Source organism: Drosophila nasuta, chromosome 3 (assembly GCF_023558535.2).
Source record: "Drosophila nasuta strain 15112-1781.00 chromosome 3, ASM2355853v1, whole genome shotgun sequence".
Lineage (NCBI taxonomy): Eukaryota > Metazoa > Arthropoda > Insecta > Diptera > Drosophilidae > Drosophila > Drosophila nasuta.
In genome coordinates this window covers 5,274,386-5,290,185 of record NC_083457.1, presented here as the reverse complement: position 1 = coordinate 5,290,185, position 15,800 = coordinate 5,274,386, and the positions used below count along the sequence as shown (strand labels likewise).

The 15,800-nt window shown below is 36.4% G+C and overlaps 1 protein-coding gene across 1 annotated transcript in view; it reads right to left on the bottom strand.

Annotated features, from left to right (window-relative positions):
* Positions 1 to 15,363, bottom strand: part of LOC132789586 (matrix metalloproteinase-2) — a 95,804-nt gene extending 80,441 nt beyond the window's left edge. Inside the window, 2 exon segments of the mRNA XM_060797687.1 lie at positions 13,827 to 14,137; positions 15,178 to 15,363. Of these exon segments, the coding sequence (XP_060653670.1) occupies positions 13,827 to 14,099 (273 nt within the window). The 5' untranslated portion in view covers positions 14,100 to 14,137; positions 15,178 to 15,363.
* Between the last annotated feature and the right edge of the window lie 437 nt (positions 15,364 to 15,800).

The following is a 15,800-nucleotide window of genomic DNA, read 5'->3' as shown; positions in this document are numbered from 1 at the left end:
ACTGAAATGCACCATATGGTTGCAAAGCTACGGTCTCCGGACAGTGGAAATCAAGTTGAGCTGACTGTCATCTCATTCCATTCCGGCATTCGGTCCAATTATATGCAAATTCTACATCTGTAGAAATCCGAGTAAACGACGCCGATGTCGATGTCGAGTCGATGTCAACGGCAAGCAAAGAACGTTGCTCGGATAAAAGGTTTCGTCTTAACTTATGACATTAATACCATTTGCAGGCGCACATTAAGCTGCAGCTACCCGATATGGTCATTGATATATTGTGCGTTGTGTTTATGGCCATCAAGTGCTGAGACCTCGTGACTACCAACTGTGCAACTCGGGTTGGGGGTAGAGGGGAATGGGACAACTGTTGCCGCGCCTCTTGGGGGACTCGAGGCTTCCAACGGTGACTACTGATGCCTTCAGTAGACTAGCGCTATAGCACAATTTATTTAATAATTCAATTTAGTTGCCCATATATTCAGCTAGTTTATCTACGGAAAGGCCAACGCTTTGAAATGTTAATCATATCCAAGGGGCGCGTGCTCTCTCAGTTTAGTTAGAAAGTATTGCGAATCGTACAAGTAGCTAAAGAATCCAATAAACAAACTGCTGCTTACTTTTTTATTTCGCTTTATAAATCTAAGCATAATAAGCTTATTGGATTCTCATAGCAGCAAAGCGCATTCCATTGGGGAGCGGCATTAACAAACAGAGGACTTTTTAAATCCAGCTCATAACATAAAAATAAATGTATAACAATTTTCTTTTTTTCTTCTGATTGCTTTTCTCTTTTGGTTCTAATTTAAAGTTTTAATTTTTTCACCTTTTCAAAACATTCAAGAAATGTTCCATATGAACAAAACTTATCGAGTTAAATAATTTAATAAAAGGCGTTTAAGGCTTTTCCCTTTGCGATGATTTTATTAGGAAATACCATTCGTAATTCCAATAGTGATTTTATAGAATTCACACAATCAGGTATTTCAACTTTTCCAGCAATGTAGCAAACATCATCTTCAGAGCACTGAGATTCTTTCTTCAACTTTTAAGCTCTCTTTTTAACTCCCTGATCACAAATTTCCTAATGCGTAACTGTGTTTAAAACGCTTTTCCACAGCGAATTGTCGACTGTTGCATAAAAAACTCGAAACCTGCTGTGCTATTTGGCCAACCAGCTAATAGAGCTGGATTTTGTTTAGGCGCCAGCAAAGTGTGCTGCTCAGATGGCAAAGCGTTGATAACAACGGGCCAATAAACCCGTTTCTTGGCAAGTTTGCATGACTACTGTCTGTGGCCAAGCGAAATAAGCCGAGTCACACTGATCACTGATCAGTCAGTGTGTGTTAACTGATTGGGGTTCCTTTTTTCCAAGACGCAAGCGGCAAAACCCAAAAGACGCATTTATGAGTGGGCAAATATTTGTGCACTTTGAACCGCACAGCTTATAGGGAAAAGAGAGAGAGAGAGAATGAGAATGAGTGTCCAAGTGAAAAGTGATTCAGACAACGTTGCGCTGCCGCAGATGATTAAAGCAAAACAGGTAAACAGCGAACTGCAAAAAACTGAAAGATGTGTGTGATGGGCTAGGAAATACTTTATGCGTCATAGGAAATTAAAGCACATTTAAGTTAAGACAAATCCAGGGATGCCCAGCTCATTTCTCTCGCTACTCATATGATAGTAAGTTTTACAGAAGTAATGATTTTTACATGTATTGCTTTCACATTCACATTAACAAGGCAAAATACAAAAACACTTTTGCTGCTCATTGCTTTGACAAAGCAAAATACAAAAACAATTTTGCATATTCCGTCTTATGCTCTGCCTATGCGTCGAATTCTCAGCAACAACACTTTCAAAGACTTCACCGTTACGTTGCTAATCCGAATGTATTTTGTTGTTGGGTTTTCGAAAAATCTACATTGATAGAAATCACATGTTCTTTTCATTGCTCACAGAAGAATGTTCGACATAGCAAAGACAACAGTGTTGTGAGGAGTTATATGAAGTAGAATCCTAATTTTGTTCAGTGCAGCGAAGCAACATTTTTACGTATGTATATGTATTAATGTATTTTACAATGTGTATTGGTGCTGGCTCTTCCTTAAGTAGGTATAGGTCTAATATTAAGACTTCTACTGCTTTAGACTTGGGTTTCTTTTTAATTCCTGTGCTGTCAATATACCCCACTTCGTTAGGTAACTGCTGAGTATAAAAACATTGACGGTTTGGCTGCCACTCAGAAAACTGCAAACTGACTACACACCTACGTGTTGGCTGTTGTTCATGTGTCTTTTGCTGGCGCGCACCTTCTTTGGCTGCCAGCTGCCACATGCAACACATGGACAACAACGATGAAGCTTGTGGCAGAGATTCAAGACGCTGGGGACGACGATGAGGATGAAGTTGAGGATGAGGTTGAGGCTGAGGCTGGGCAACATGCCGCATAATTGATGGCAAAGCCAACGACAGCAAGCGACACTTAAAAAGGAAACTTGCTGCATCCACAGCGGACCCAAAAAGGCGTTGTCGGTGTCGGAGTTGCTGTCGTTGTTGTTGACGGTGATGTTGTTGTTGTTGTTGTTGTTGTTGTTGTTGTTATTGATGTGTGCTGTGGCAACTTATTGCAAGAATGCTGTGGCTGCGGCATTTCATTGGAAAAGGCCAGTGATGCATTTTGCACTGCGGCGGCTGATGTTGCATGTGCATCATTAAAATCAAGTCTGACTTTTTGAGGTTGCCTTTTGGCAAACGTCAAATATTTCGTTGACCGTTCTCTCTCTCTCTCTCTTTCGCTCTCAGGCACTCTGACTCCCGTTAGCTCGCGTGTCGCGTTGCATCGCCCCGAAAATAAATCGAATAAAAATTGGTTTGTCGCCGTTGTTCTTGTTTGTGGCTGGTGCTACAATCAGAGGCACCCGAAATGTGATAATTAATACAAAAAAGCACAAAACAAAACCAAAAAAAACAAAAAACGAGCAAGCAGCAGCTGATGATGCTGAGACTGATTTCGATGCTGATGTCGATGCCTTGTTGCTGGAGCTGGAGCTGGGGTCTTGAAACTGGGTCAAATTCAATTGCTCTGCATTTTGTTTATAATTCTTTATACAGCATAAAGAACAGCAGCAACAGTGGCAACAACAACAACAACGACAACAACAACAAACACCGCACGCTTTACACATTACATCCCGATTGTTGTTGCTCTATAGCAAATTGTTGTGTGCGTTGTTGTTGTTTTTGCTTCTTTTTTTTCTACACGCTTTATATTTATTTATGTTCCCTCCAGAATTTATTGCACTTTTATTCTTCACACACACTCCCGCTGATGTTGCCATTAGCTATTCCAGCAAGAAAAAGTGCCAACTGAGAAAATTTGCATACTGCAAAGCGCTTTTATGCATCTTTTTGCTAATGTTGGGTCCAGTGAGGATTCGAGTTTCCCTTTGCCACTTTTGCCACCAGTCCGTCTGTCGCCTTCTTCTAGATAAAACGAAAATTTTTACCCCACAATAACAATAACGATTGTGCAATTTCAATAATGCATTTTTTGTGGCTAAAAAGATTTTCTCTCTTCTGCAAATGTTCCAGAGAGAGAGAGAGAGAGAGAGAAGGAGAAGAGCGAAATTTGAATGCCCTTCTATCTATGTATGTAAATATTATACATATAGAGAATATTATATATAGCGACCACTCGGGAAACGTTTTCCAAAACTAAATGGATCAGTTGTTAATTAGCGATATTTACATAGTTGTACATCAATAATTGGTATTGAAAATGGAAGCGTTACTTTTAGCAATAGTTGCGAATTATAACTACACAACTAAAAAACGTGATAAATTCAAGAAATTGAACTTAAAAAATCAAGATAACAATTCTCCAATACTTATAGATTTAACATTCCAAAGATAATATTTTGTAAATCAATAAGGTACCACATTCGAAATATACCATAGAGGCCCAAATATACCATATTTTCAGTCAAAGTAATTGAGACCCGATTTCAGTAATAACTATGTTAATTATCGTCTGTATCAAACTTCTCAATTCACGCTTTAAAATTTCACTTGATCGCATTATCATACAAATGCTGTCTTAAAAAATTATATCTGTTACTCTTATAGTGTCTGAGATTTGGGAACCACATACATGGCTATATCGTCTCTATCGACGACGATCAAGAATGTCTCCTTTTGCCTGTTACATACATTTCTCGTCGGGATAAAGCTATAATACTCTTCTTTCCTATGAGAAAAAGAATAAAATTGAGTTTTTCGATTTTAAACAAGATTTTTAAAAATTGATAATTGTTGTTTCAACACATTACCCAACTTCACTCTTGTTCTCTCTGTGTAATCATTTTTCACAACTTTTTAATCCACTCAAGTAATGCACTCAATATGCAACTCTCTCATTGATTAATTCGTTATCGACTATTCTATTCCATGCATTTATCAGTTTGCATTGCCTTCAGCTATTAAATCTCTTGCCTTTAGCCAACATGTCATTATCATCGACAATTTCCCGTCGTATTGTTGCACACACACTCACACACACACACACACACAGACACACGTATACACAAAAGTGTTCGATGCAATGAAACCACATATTTTGCATAGGTGCCGAGGCTCGATGGCTGCCATCCAATGTATGTTATGTAGGCGCAGCCACACCCAACAATTGCCGTATCAAAACCCCTCTTGGCCTCGCTTCCTGCATGAATCATTGTCATTGCTAACCAAAATTGTGCACATGACCGATGGACGAAGGCTGGATTGGAAGGCTGAAAAGGAAACCGAGACGGGACTTGAGCAGGGCACTCAGACTGAGGCCAGAGACTTGGGGACCTGCAACTGAAACTGCAAATGGCTAATGTGCATGGCACATTGACTGTCAAAATTTGTATGCACAACAAATTTCTCATATTTAAGTACGCAGCCATAATGATGAATGCGGATACGCAAAATGCATAAATGCAACGGCAACAACAACAACAGCAACAACAACAAACTGCGGTTGAGTGTAGCTGCTTTGCTTGATGCATCAATCATACGCCACGAGGGCTGCCAGATGATGATACTGCTGATGGTGGCGCTGATGGCTGATGATAATGCTACAGAGTGTGTATGTGTATGTGTGTGTGTGTGTGTTCGTTTCGTGTGGCACCCTCTAATGCTATTAAAAAATCAATCAATGGCGCATAAAACAAATGAAAAATGCATCGAAATTCGCTTCGCTCTCCTTCTCCTGCTTATCGCCTTCTGCTTCTGCTTTTGCTTCTGCGTGTTGCATTTATTGCTCTTATCAGCTTTTAATTAAGTTTCCTTTTGTGTTTTGTATTTCGTATTTTGTTTTATATAAAACCTCTGACCGTCCATCTGGCACATATAGTAAATACTTCCTATTTACTTGCCAGTCTGCCATATTAGCTGTGCACAACACGTACTCTTTGCTTTCTCTCTTTTGTTTCTTTGTACAGCGCGAGAATTTGTTTACGTTTTTTATTTAATATTTTTTTAGTGCATAAATTTTGTAGCGCCGCGTCCGTCGGTCGGATTTCCATTCGAAAAATTCGCTGAATACCATTCTCAATGCAAATTGGGCATTATTTGTTCCTGTGCGACTGTGTTGAACATTTTTCCGCTCCTTGCATTTCAATGTGCACCGTTTTTATGCAGCATGCTGCAAGCAAGAACACAAACTCCATGAGTGCCATACACTCTAACATACTATACTATACACTCTCGTGTGGCCAGATTTTGTGCCAAAGCTAAAAAGGCAGCAGCAGGATTTTCAATGGTCGTATGTAGTTTTCTACGTGACACAATTAAAAAACTAAATAGAAAATGGAAAATGGAAAACGCGTCGCATTTTGTATTGAAAGCGAAATTTAATAAAAAGGCCCAGCCAACAGACTGCATGCTCCGTCGACAGGGGCGCCAACATGTTTACTATATACATATATAACATAAGTCTGGCATAGACCGCTGTAAATGCTTTTAACCAGGTGACAAGAATTGCAGGTTGCCCAGCAATTAGTATGCGAATCACACCAAAGGAATTCCATAAAGGGATTTAATAAACTTTTTTCATATGACGACATTTGTTATGTCGTTTAAATTATGAAAAAAACGTATACTCTATGGGGCAATAAACCAAAGTCTACTTTTACCCAATATTTTTTTTCAATTTCAAATAGAGCAGTATATTTGAAGAATTCCACAAAATTAATTTTAAATTATATTAAAACTCGATTGGCAAAAATTAATTTAAGAATATATAAAAAAAAAAAATTATATATTCCACATTATGTAACCTAGATATATGCATATTCTTAAATTTGTAGAAATGTATACCCTGAATAAAAATAACAGGTTCTTAACTCTTCTTCTTCTTATACTTATGTGTTCTCAAAAGAATTTAAAAAACTTGTTCATAGTTCCCACATTATGTGTCCCAATTGTTACAATCTATATTTTTTATAATCTTTTCAAAATTAAATCGAACTGCAAAAGGAAATTTTATAAATGCACATAAGATCTTGAAACAGAAATAAATATTTGTTACGCCAATTGAAAACTCTAAACATATTTAATAAACACAATACTAAATTAAATATTTTTCCCACAAACAGCTCAACTTTAAAATGTTAAATGAAATTTCTAAAGCGAATTTTTTATAAATTGATTTTTTCTTTATTGAGTATTAAAGTAATTTAATAACCCCTTTTCATAGTCATCAGATTATACATCCTTACATTCTACTTCAATCTAAATATTTCGTTTAATCTTATTTTTCAGAATCCCACATTACGTATCCCAATCTACAATTTTTATAATCTTTTCAATCTTAAGTGGAATTGAAAAAGTATATTTCAGTTAGTTAATCTTCAAACAAGAACAAAATATATTGAAAACTTTAAATATACTAAATATACCAAATATACTAAATTTAGATAAACACATTTGCAAAAGTATATTTCAGTAAGTCAATCTTCAAAGAGGAACAAAATATACCGAAAACTTTAAATGTACTAAATATACCAAATATACTAAATTTAATATATTTAATATAAACAGTTCTGCTTAACAATGTTAGATGAAGTTGCTTAAGGGAATTTAGATAAATACATTTGCAAAAGTATATTTCAGTTAGTTAATCTTCAAACAAGAACAAAATATATTGAAAACTTGAAATATACTAAATATACCAAATATACTAAATTTAATATATTTACAATAAACAGTTCTGCTTATCAATGTTAAATGAAGTTGCTTAAGGGAATTTAGATAAACACATTTGCAAAAGTATATTTCAGTAAGTCAATCTTCAAAGAGGAACAAAATATACTGAAAACTTGAAATATATCAAATATACTAAATTTTATATTTTCAAACAGTACTGCTTAACAATCTTAAATGAAGTCTCTTAAGGGAATTTAGATAAATACATTTGCAAAAGTATATTTCAGTAAGTCAATCTTCAAAGAGGATCAAAATATACTGAAAACTTTAAATATACTAAATATACTAAATTTAATATTTTTAATATAAACAGTTCTGCTTAATAATGTTAAATGAAGTTGCTTAAGGGAATTTAGATAAACATATTTACAAAAACATTATTTCAGAAAATCAATCTTCAAAGAGGAATACTGAAAACTGTAAATATACAAAATATACCAAATATACTAAATTTAGATAAACACATTTGCAAAGGTATATTTCAGTAAGTCAATCTTCAAGGAGGAACAAAATATACTGAAAACTTTAAATATACTAAATATACCAAATATACTAAATTTAATATTTTTAATATAAACAGTTCTGCTTAACAATGTTAAATGAAGTTGCCTAAGGAAATTTAGATAAACACATTTGTATGCCAGCAAACTCTCAATGAAATTTCTTTTTCCTTTATTGAGTCACGATGATAAATAACTGCGTTTGGTTATCTCTTTCAAATCTTCGCGTACTCGTAGTCGGACCTGACTGCCAACAGTTTGTCTCATTAGCACATTTCCCATAAGTGTTGCGTGAATTTGTCATACACCTGAGTGTGCATGGATTGACAAATTATTTCAGCTGAATAATGTAAATTTATTCAAAAAATCTCTCCTTCTCTCCGTCAATGTGGACTGAGTGTCAACAATGGAAACGGAAATATTTTATTGTAATTTATAATTTCATTTAACTGATACTTGATTTATTTAACTCAAACAGAGACAAAAACGCACTGAATCACCCGAGCTGAGCTCGTATTAAACTTAAATTAACTCGACTCGACATGAGTTGACTTGCAATCGTCGTCACTTAATTAATAGCCGCACATTTAATCTGTTTCAAAGTGCCCCCACTCGGTGTTTTTCCCTTTGTCACTCTCTCTCGCTCTCTCTCTCTCTCTCTTTCTGGTTATAGAGAACGACATCTGTGCATCTCTTTCTCATTATCGTATATGGAGTTGGCGTGGCCTTATAAAAATTATACGATCATTTGTAGCCATCTATACGAGGGGTCTTAGTGCATTCAACTGGCGCTCAAGAATTGTCATAAGCCTATTAAGCGAGGCTTTATTTATAATTATTATTGTTCTTCCCTCTTGCTTCTTGCTTCTTTTTATTGTTTGTTGTTGTTAAAGTGAAACGCTGTAAATGTGCTTCAAGTGTGCCATAAAAGTAAACAGTGGCCGAGAATCGTCCAGGGAAGCTCTACCAGGAAGCTATAAAATGATCAACTAATTAAAGATGTCATGCATCAGCTGGACTCATTAATATATATGCATACATCTTCTTTTTTTTGGACATCAGCAAAGACAATGAAGAGAGTCATCGAAATAATTCCATATTTCAAATGGAGAAAACAAATGTTGGCGATGATTAACAATTCAAAAGATTTACTCATAATTCCCCCATTAATTGGTTAAATGGTTTTAACATTTTTAAAGATTTCAATCTGAGTACAAATACTTTTCTCTTATGCGGGTTTTTAAGTGTATGATGAGTCAATTTCATAATGTTTTTGCAGTTTTTAATACATAATTAAATACCACATTAACTCTATCATTATTAAGTCCTTAGGTATTATGTGATTTTATAATACCATAAGAATGTTTCAGAGGTTTGCTCTATTTATTTTAACTTTAGAAAGCAAAGTCTATTGTGTAAAAAAGTTTAATAAAAATAAAATCACATACAAATTTATTTTTATATTTTGGTATGTGATGATCTTTAGTTTATATCATCATTTTTCTGTAAATGATTTTATATTGAGTTGTACTATATGTTATAATCTTGTAATGAAAAATATCATGAGAAGCATTAAGAATGTTTTTTTTATGCTTTATAGCGAATAAATGACGAAAGGTGAGAAATAATTTCAATCAAAATAAACTCCAATTTTTTGTAATGCTTTAAATATTCTGTAATGTGATTGTCTTGAGTTGATTATCGTATTAATTATTGTTTATTATTTACTTCAACTTTATAGCGAATATAGTGGGAAATCATTTTAATCATATCACTGCTGTTCACTTACAATAATTTATAAAGTATTGCAATACTGATTTGTATATATGGCGAATAAATGAAATATATTAAAAAATTCTTTCATTGCAAATAAAATTGCAATTTTTGTAAATATTTTGTAATGCGATTTTCTTCAATTAATATCTTTATTAATCCATCGCTGTTGACGGGGAAATGGTTTATTAAAGACGCGTGGTGCAAAATGTGCAATTTATGAAACAAATTGCAACTGCAGTCAGTCTACATGCATTATTAACAATTATTAATGTGCAATGAAAATACTGGCAAACAAAATACGAATACGAATTCCCAACTCGCTGCGTGTCCACAAATAGAAGAACACGAAATGCGTGCCGCCGGAGGTCAGCAACAACAACAACAACAACAGCAACAACAACAACAACAACAACAGCAACTTCAACTATAACAACTGAAAATAAAATCAACACATATAAAGCACATGCATAGCGTAGTTCGTTGCACATTTGCATACACTGCCAATGACTTTGTGACTGTATGGGCGTGTGCATGTGTGAGTGTGTGTGTGTGCGTATGCATACATATATGGGGCGACGCCATACACAGTTGCATGCATTTTCCAAGCGAGGCAGCAGCATCAAGATAACGCGTCCGTCCATTCGACTCTCTCTCTGTGTTGTGGAGCGTCGCGTGCCTATGACCCCAAAATCCCAAAACGAACTGCACACACACTAAGTTACCCTTTACATATATATATGCATATATTATATACTCTATATATATGTAACCCAATGTGTGTGTGTGTGTGTGTGTGTGATCTGGGAGCTGTGTTGCCGGCACAATGCACGCTTATTGTTTTGGCTGCATCTCGGAGGGTTTAATGCATTTTGTCTGCCCGCTAGGATACGCATTCAGAGTTCGGCTCGTTATTCCCACTAAAAACATAATCGGGTATTCGTTTCATTATTATTAACTGGGGACTGGGGACTGGGGCGTCATCGGTGGTCCTCATTAAGCGTGGTGCGGGAAGAGAGAGCAGGGAACGAACGTCTTGGCATGGTCTATGCGAACAAATTTTTTAATCAAAAATATGAGCAATTTATTCGCGCCAAGGAGTCAGGCGAAAAGCGGCAAAGAGTGCAAAGTGTTCTTAAGGACATTGAACCAACCAAGCAGTCGATGAGTCAGAGACACAAGCGCCACACAGCCAGACAGACAGACAGACAGACGGACAGACAGACAGCCAGTTAGCCAGACACGACGCGACTTGGAAAACTACTTGGAACTACTCCTACAACTACCGCATGTCCATTGGATTGGCATGCAAAATACACACAAGTATGGTAAAGTATGATGAACAAGAAGCAGAAGTAACAGCAACAGAAAAAATAGAAGACAAATTTTCACATTTATTAAAGGCCCAAAGCGCAAAGAGTGAGAAAATTATAATTGAGCCCCGTTCAACGTTGTCGTCGAGTGTCGACCAGCTGAAATAAAAACTACTTGCTTGTAGTAATATATACGAAGAGAACACACACACACACACTCGCACACCGAAGGAGGGCGGCCCTCGAACTGAGCCCGCATATTGTTTATTTAGCAAGGATATCGAAACCCGAGGCACAGACATATGTCGTACATACACACGCTATATAGTGTCAACGTATGGGTTCAAGAGGGCAGTTAATGGACAAATCAATCTAGACGAAAATATTTCTATTTGGTTTTCAATAGAAACTATAATTTGTCTATGAATTGTAGAAAACTAGATTCTTTTAGAAAATTAAAGATATCTGCAATAGTTTTTCAAAATTAATATTTTAGAATGTATATGCAAACAAGAAAGAGAAAGTAAGTATATATTTATGCTAATGGTTGACAATTACTGATAAATTTTTTAAGATAGCTGGTAACTTAAAAGTAACAACACATTCGCAAACTCTTCCACTAAGAAAATTTCGCTATAATATTATATATTATTTCTTAATTGTCTTTTGTGACTCCAAGGTAATACTAAAATATAAATACAATATCCGATTCAGGAATAGATATCATTAGTTACCAGATCGAAAAATAAGTGGCGAGACATACGGCTGTAATTATTCTAAAATTTAATCACAAAAAGTCTATTCAGATCTGTTTTTCTATTCAAAGTTCAAAGTTCTTTAAAGTTTCTGATAAGAAAATCAATCCAAAGTTATGGAAATATTCTTTGGTATATTCAACTCTTTTCATTCTAAAATACTATTTAAGAATATTCATGCTTTATAAACATACTTAAAAAACGATAATTTATGAAATTATTTATATATATGTTAATAGTTTTCATTTCTCTATATTTACAAGCAATAGTAACATAAATATAAATATAGCTAATACATTCGACTCCTTTCAACAGCTTGTGATAAGCAAATCAATTGGAATTTATGGAGCCACCCTCGATTGTGCTTATGCGAGTATACGAACAGTACATAGTACAGTAGATATATGGCACAAGAGCGACAGAGGCACAGTGTCGCCAGCCTGACGCTGCTGCTCCCGGTTCAATAAACGCACTTGCACACACACACACACAGAGACAAAGGCACGTACATGGTACAGACACATTCACAGTGGCATACACTCGCATGGCAGTGAATATATTCACATACACTCACGCACTCGCGCTTATGAGGCTCTCATAATCAAATGAACGACAAACGGCGAACGGCGAACAGTGAGCAGCGAATGGAGAACGAAGAACGGAGAACGGCGTGGTCGAAGACCAAGACAAGATGATAGGGGTGGAGTTGAGTACTTGTAGAGAGCTGGAGACGAAGATGGAGATGGAGTGTTGCATCGGGGGCAAAGGCGAATGCGGTTGCAAACGGAAGTTGCCCGGAAAATGTACATAGAAAGTGAACTTAAGTTAAGTTATCTACACACTCACGCACAACAACACGCAGTCATCAGACAGACGGACGGACGGACGGACAGACAGCCAGACGGATGGACAGACGGACGGACGGACGGACAGACAGACATGCACACTGCACGATACGAGTTGCTGCCGTTGCTGTGAGTTGTTTATAAAGTTGCCAGTGTGACACTGTCGAGCAACTGATGCAATTTGCTTTCAACTTTTCCAAATTCTAATTGGCAAAAGTACAGCGAAGAAAATGTCATTCACAGACATAGAAGTCAATTCGTTGTTGTTGTTGTTGTTGTTGTTGTTGTTCCTGCAACTGTTCCTTGTCTGTTGTCTCTGATGCGTTGGCTTTGTGTTTGTGGTCTTCCTTAGTCAAGTTTGTCCTTTTTTTTAGTTTAGTTGTTATTGGTGGTAGTTTTCTAATGAATTCGAATAAAAAGGAAGCGCATGATTGGATGTGCAACTAACAGGTGTCGGATTTCCCCAATAAGAAGGGCATTCAATGCAACCAACAACAACTAATGACTCACCAAGACGAAGGCGAAGACTTGCAGAACACCAGATTACGGGAATAAACAAAACCATCCCCAATTGCACAGAGAGAAATTTCAATAAACTTCACAATTCCAAGAACAGATTTCCATATAATGAATGTGAAGTGAAGAATGACATTAAATGGTTGCAGTTTTTAATTCCAATTTCGAATGGGGTAATTAAAAAATACAGGTTCCACTTGCTAATTATTTTACATAAATTTGTACGTACTTAAAATTTATAAATACGAAAGCAAAAATTAAATTCTTAAGTGAAATCCACTTTATGTACAATTCAGACAAAAATAAAATCAAATGAAGATATTTTACGTTTTAATTTGTTAAAATTATGATTATTATTGGATATGGTATCTGTATTATTTTAGAACATATTGATGAACATAGAATTCAGTCTTCTCTGATTGCATTTTATTCTATTTTTTGAAAATCAATATAGCCATATCCACTTAAAACTACTAAATATCATCAAGGTATATATTGAAAGGTAGTGTTTAATTCTTAGTAAACTAGTAACTTAGAAGTATTTAACTAAACATACTATTTTTAATAGCAAGCTAGACATTAGCAAAATATATAGTTTACTCGAAAAAAAACGAACTGGTTCCTTAAATTAAGTTCCAGTTCTTCTTCTTCATCATCTCTCAATTAACTATATATTTAGATTAAGGTGCTTGTAGAATCATTAAGTAAACTTCCGGAACTCTTACATTATGTTCCTTTAAGCACATTTTTCGTAAAATTTCTTTGACTATTGTCCTAATACAGTATTCAAGTTATTAAAATACAAGAATCCAATTTAAGCACAAAGTTCAAGTTTGATTTGTAAGGATTAACCTTAGGGCAATTATAGCTTACCATAATATCCTCAGAGACGAGTTTATTCGCTTTGCTGGGCAGCACCTTCTGCTCACCGGGCTGCATATTCTCAATATTATGATTGTGATGATGATTGTGGTGGCTGTGGCTGTGATGCATCAGCTGCTGATGCATATTTGCTGATGTTGCTGGCATTGCTGTTGCAGCTGTTACATCTATAACGGCCATTGCTGTCGCTGATGTTGGCGACGTCGACAGCCAGACGAGGGCAACCAGAGGCAGGCCAAACAAGAATCCATATGTGTAACACATTTCTTTCGTTTTCTTCGTGTTTGCGACGAACCGAGAAACTGAGAAACTTTGCCAGGTTAGTTTTGCTGCTCTCAACTATATGTTATATGTATGTATATTTCACCGTATGAATATTTGTAATATATTTCTGTGTATTTGTGTATATGCTCGCATGTACATGTTTTTTAGTCACACCAAACACTCAAAACTTGCACTTTTATTCACAATTCTTCGTTGATGCTGCCGCTGCACTTCCGATATTTGGCAGTCGACGTCGGCGTCAGCGTCAGCGTGAGCGTCAACGTCGGCGTCGTCTGAAGCTTTGCTGCTTTACTAATTTCTGCAATTTCTCCGTTTGCAATTGTGAACTTTTCACTTTTATTTTAATGCTCCTTATTTCTATGTTGTCGCTGTCGCTGATGATGTTTGCGTTGCTATTGTTGTTGTTGTTATTTTTAGCGCGGGCGGTTAAACACCACACATGCGCACTGACTGACAGAGGAACAGCAGCAGAAGCAGCAGCAGTCCACAACCGGGGGAAACGGCGACAGTTCTGTGTGTTTTGTTCTGTTTTGTTTTTGTTTCTGTTGTGGCAACTGCTTTGCTTGGCTGGTGGGCTTTGTTGGCTATGGCTTGGCCCTTTTTCCGTTTTTTCTCTTTCACATATGACGCATACAAAAAAGGTGGGCGCGGTTGGGGAGGCGGAGGGAAGCCGTTTTCGTAATAAATTAAATTTGAATTTCGAAACTAAGACACACGACACCGACACTATTAAACACACATTAGCTGCTGTTGTAATGCGGTTGTTTGTTTTCGTTGTTGCTTTTGTGTGCTGTGCTTCTTCCTTTTTTTCTTTCGTTTAAATGCAACGACACAATTAATTAGCACGCGCGTTTCGTATACAAAGGAGCTGCTGCATTTGTTGATGCAAATCCCACGCTCTCACACATAAACACACACACACGCACGGATACAGACACAGACGCGTCGCGTCGCCTGCTCTTCTGTTGTCGTTGTTGTTGTTGGCTTTTGTGCGCGCCTTATTACAAAAGAAGTAGGCGGCCGCGCAGTAACAACAACAACCACAATATTCACTCACGCAACTCTCTTGCAAAGCAATAGCAATGCGTCCTCTTTAATGCGTTTCCTCTGCTTTGGGTCTTATTCGTTTTCAATATTAAAATAATTCTTTAAATTTTTATTTTTACTCGTAGTATGGAGACACACAGAAAATCTCGTTTTACCGCCTGTGCCTTGTGTTGGCTTTGGCAGACGGGCCGGTACTGAGAATTCGAGAAACGGTCGCGGACAAAGCCATTTGCTTGCTCTGACTCTTGACTTAGTCAATTGGGAAAACAACAAAGAGCACAAAAGAGAGGCAGAAAAGAGTACAAGCGATCACGATAGCACGCAAGAGCGTGACACGCTCAGCGTGTAGACAGTTGAATCAAATGCGCTCCCAACACAAAGTGTGACTTACTGAATGAACCGTAAAGCTTCCGACTGATTTAACCAATTCTGCAGAATTGATATTGAAATAAAATGAAGATCTGACTGCAGACGATTAATTTGATTTATTATGAAGAAACGAAAATGGTGCTGCAGCTGTTTTGTATTTCAGCAGTTACCTATTTGAAAAGAGCAAATAGTAAAAAGTAAAGAGAAGATTAAATTCAGAAGGTAGTGATTACTATATTCACATTTGACCCCATTAAGTAATTT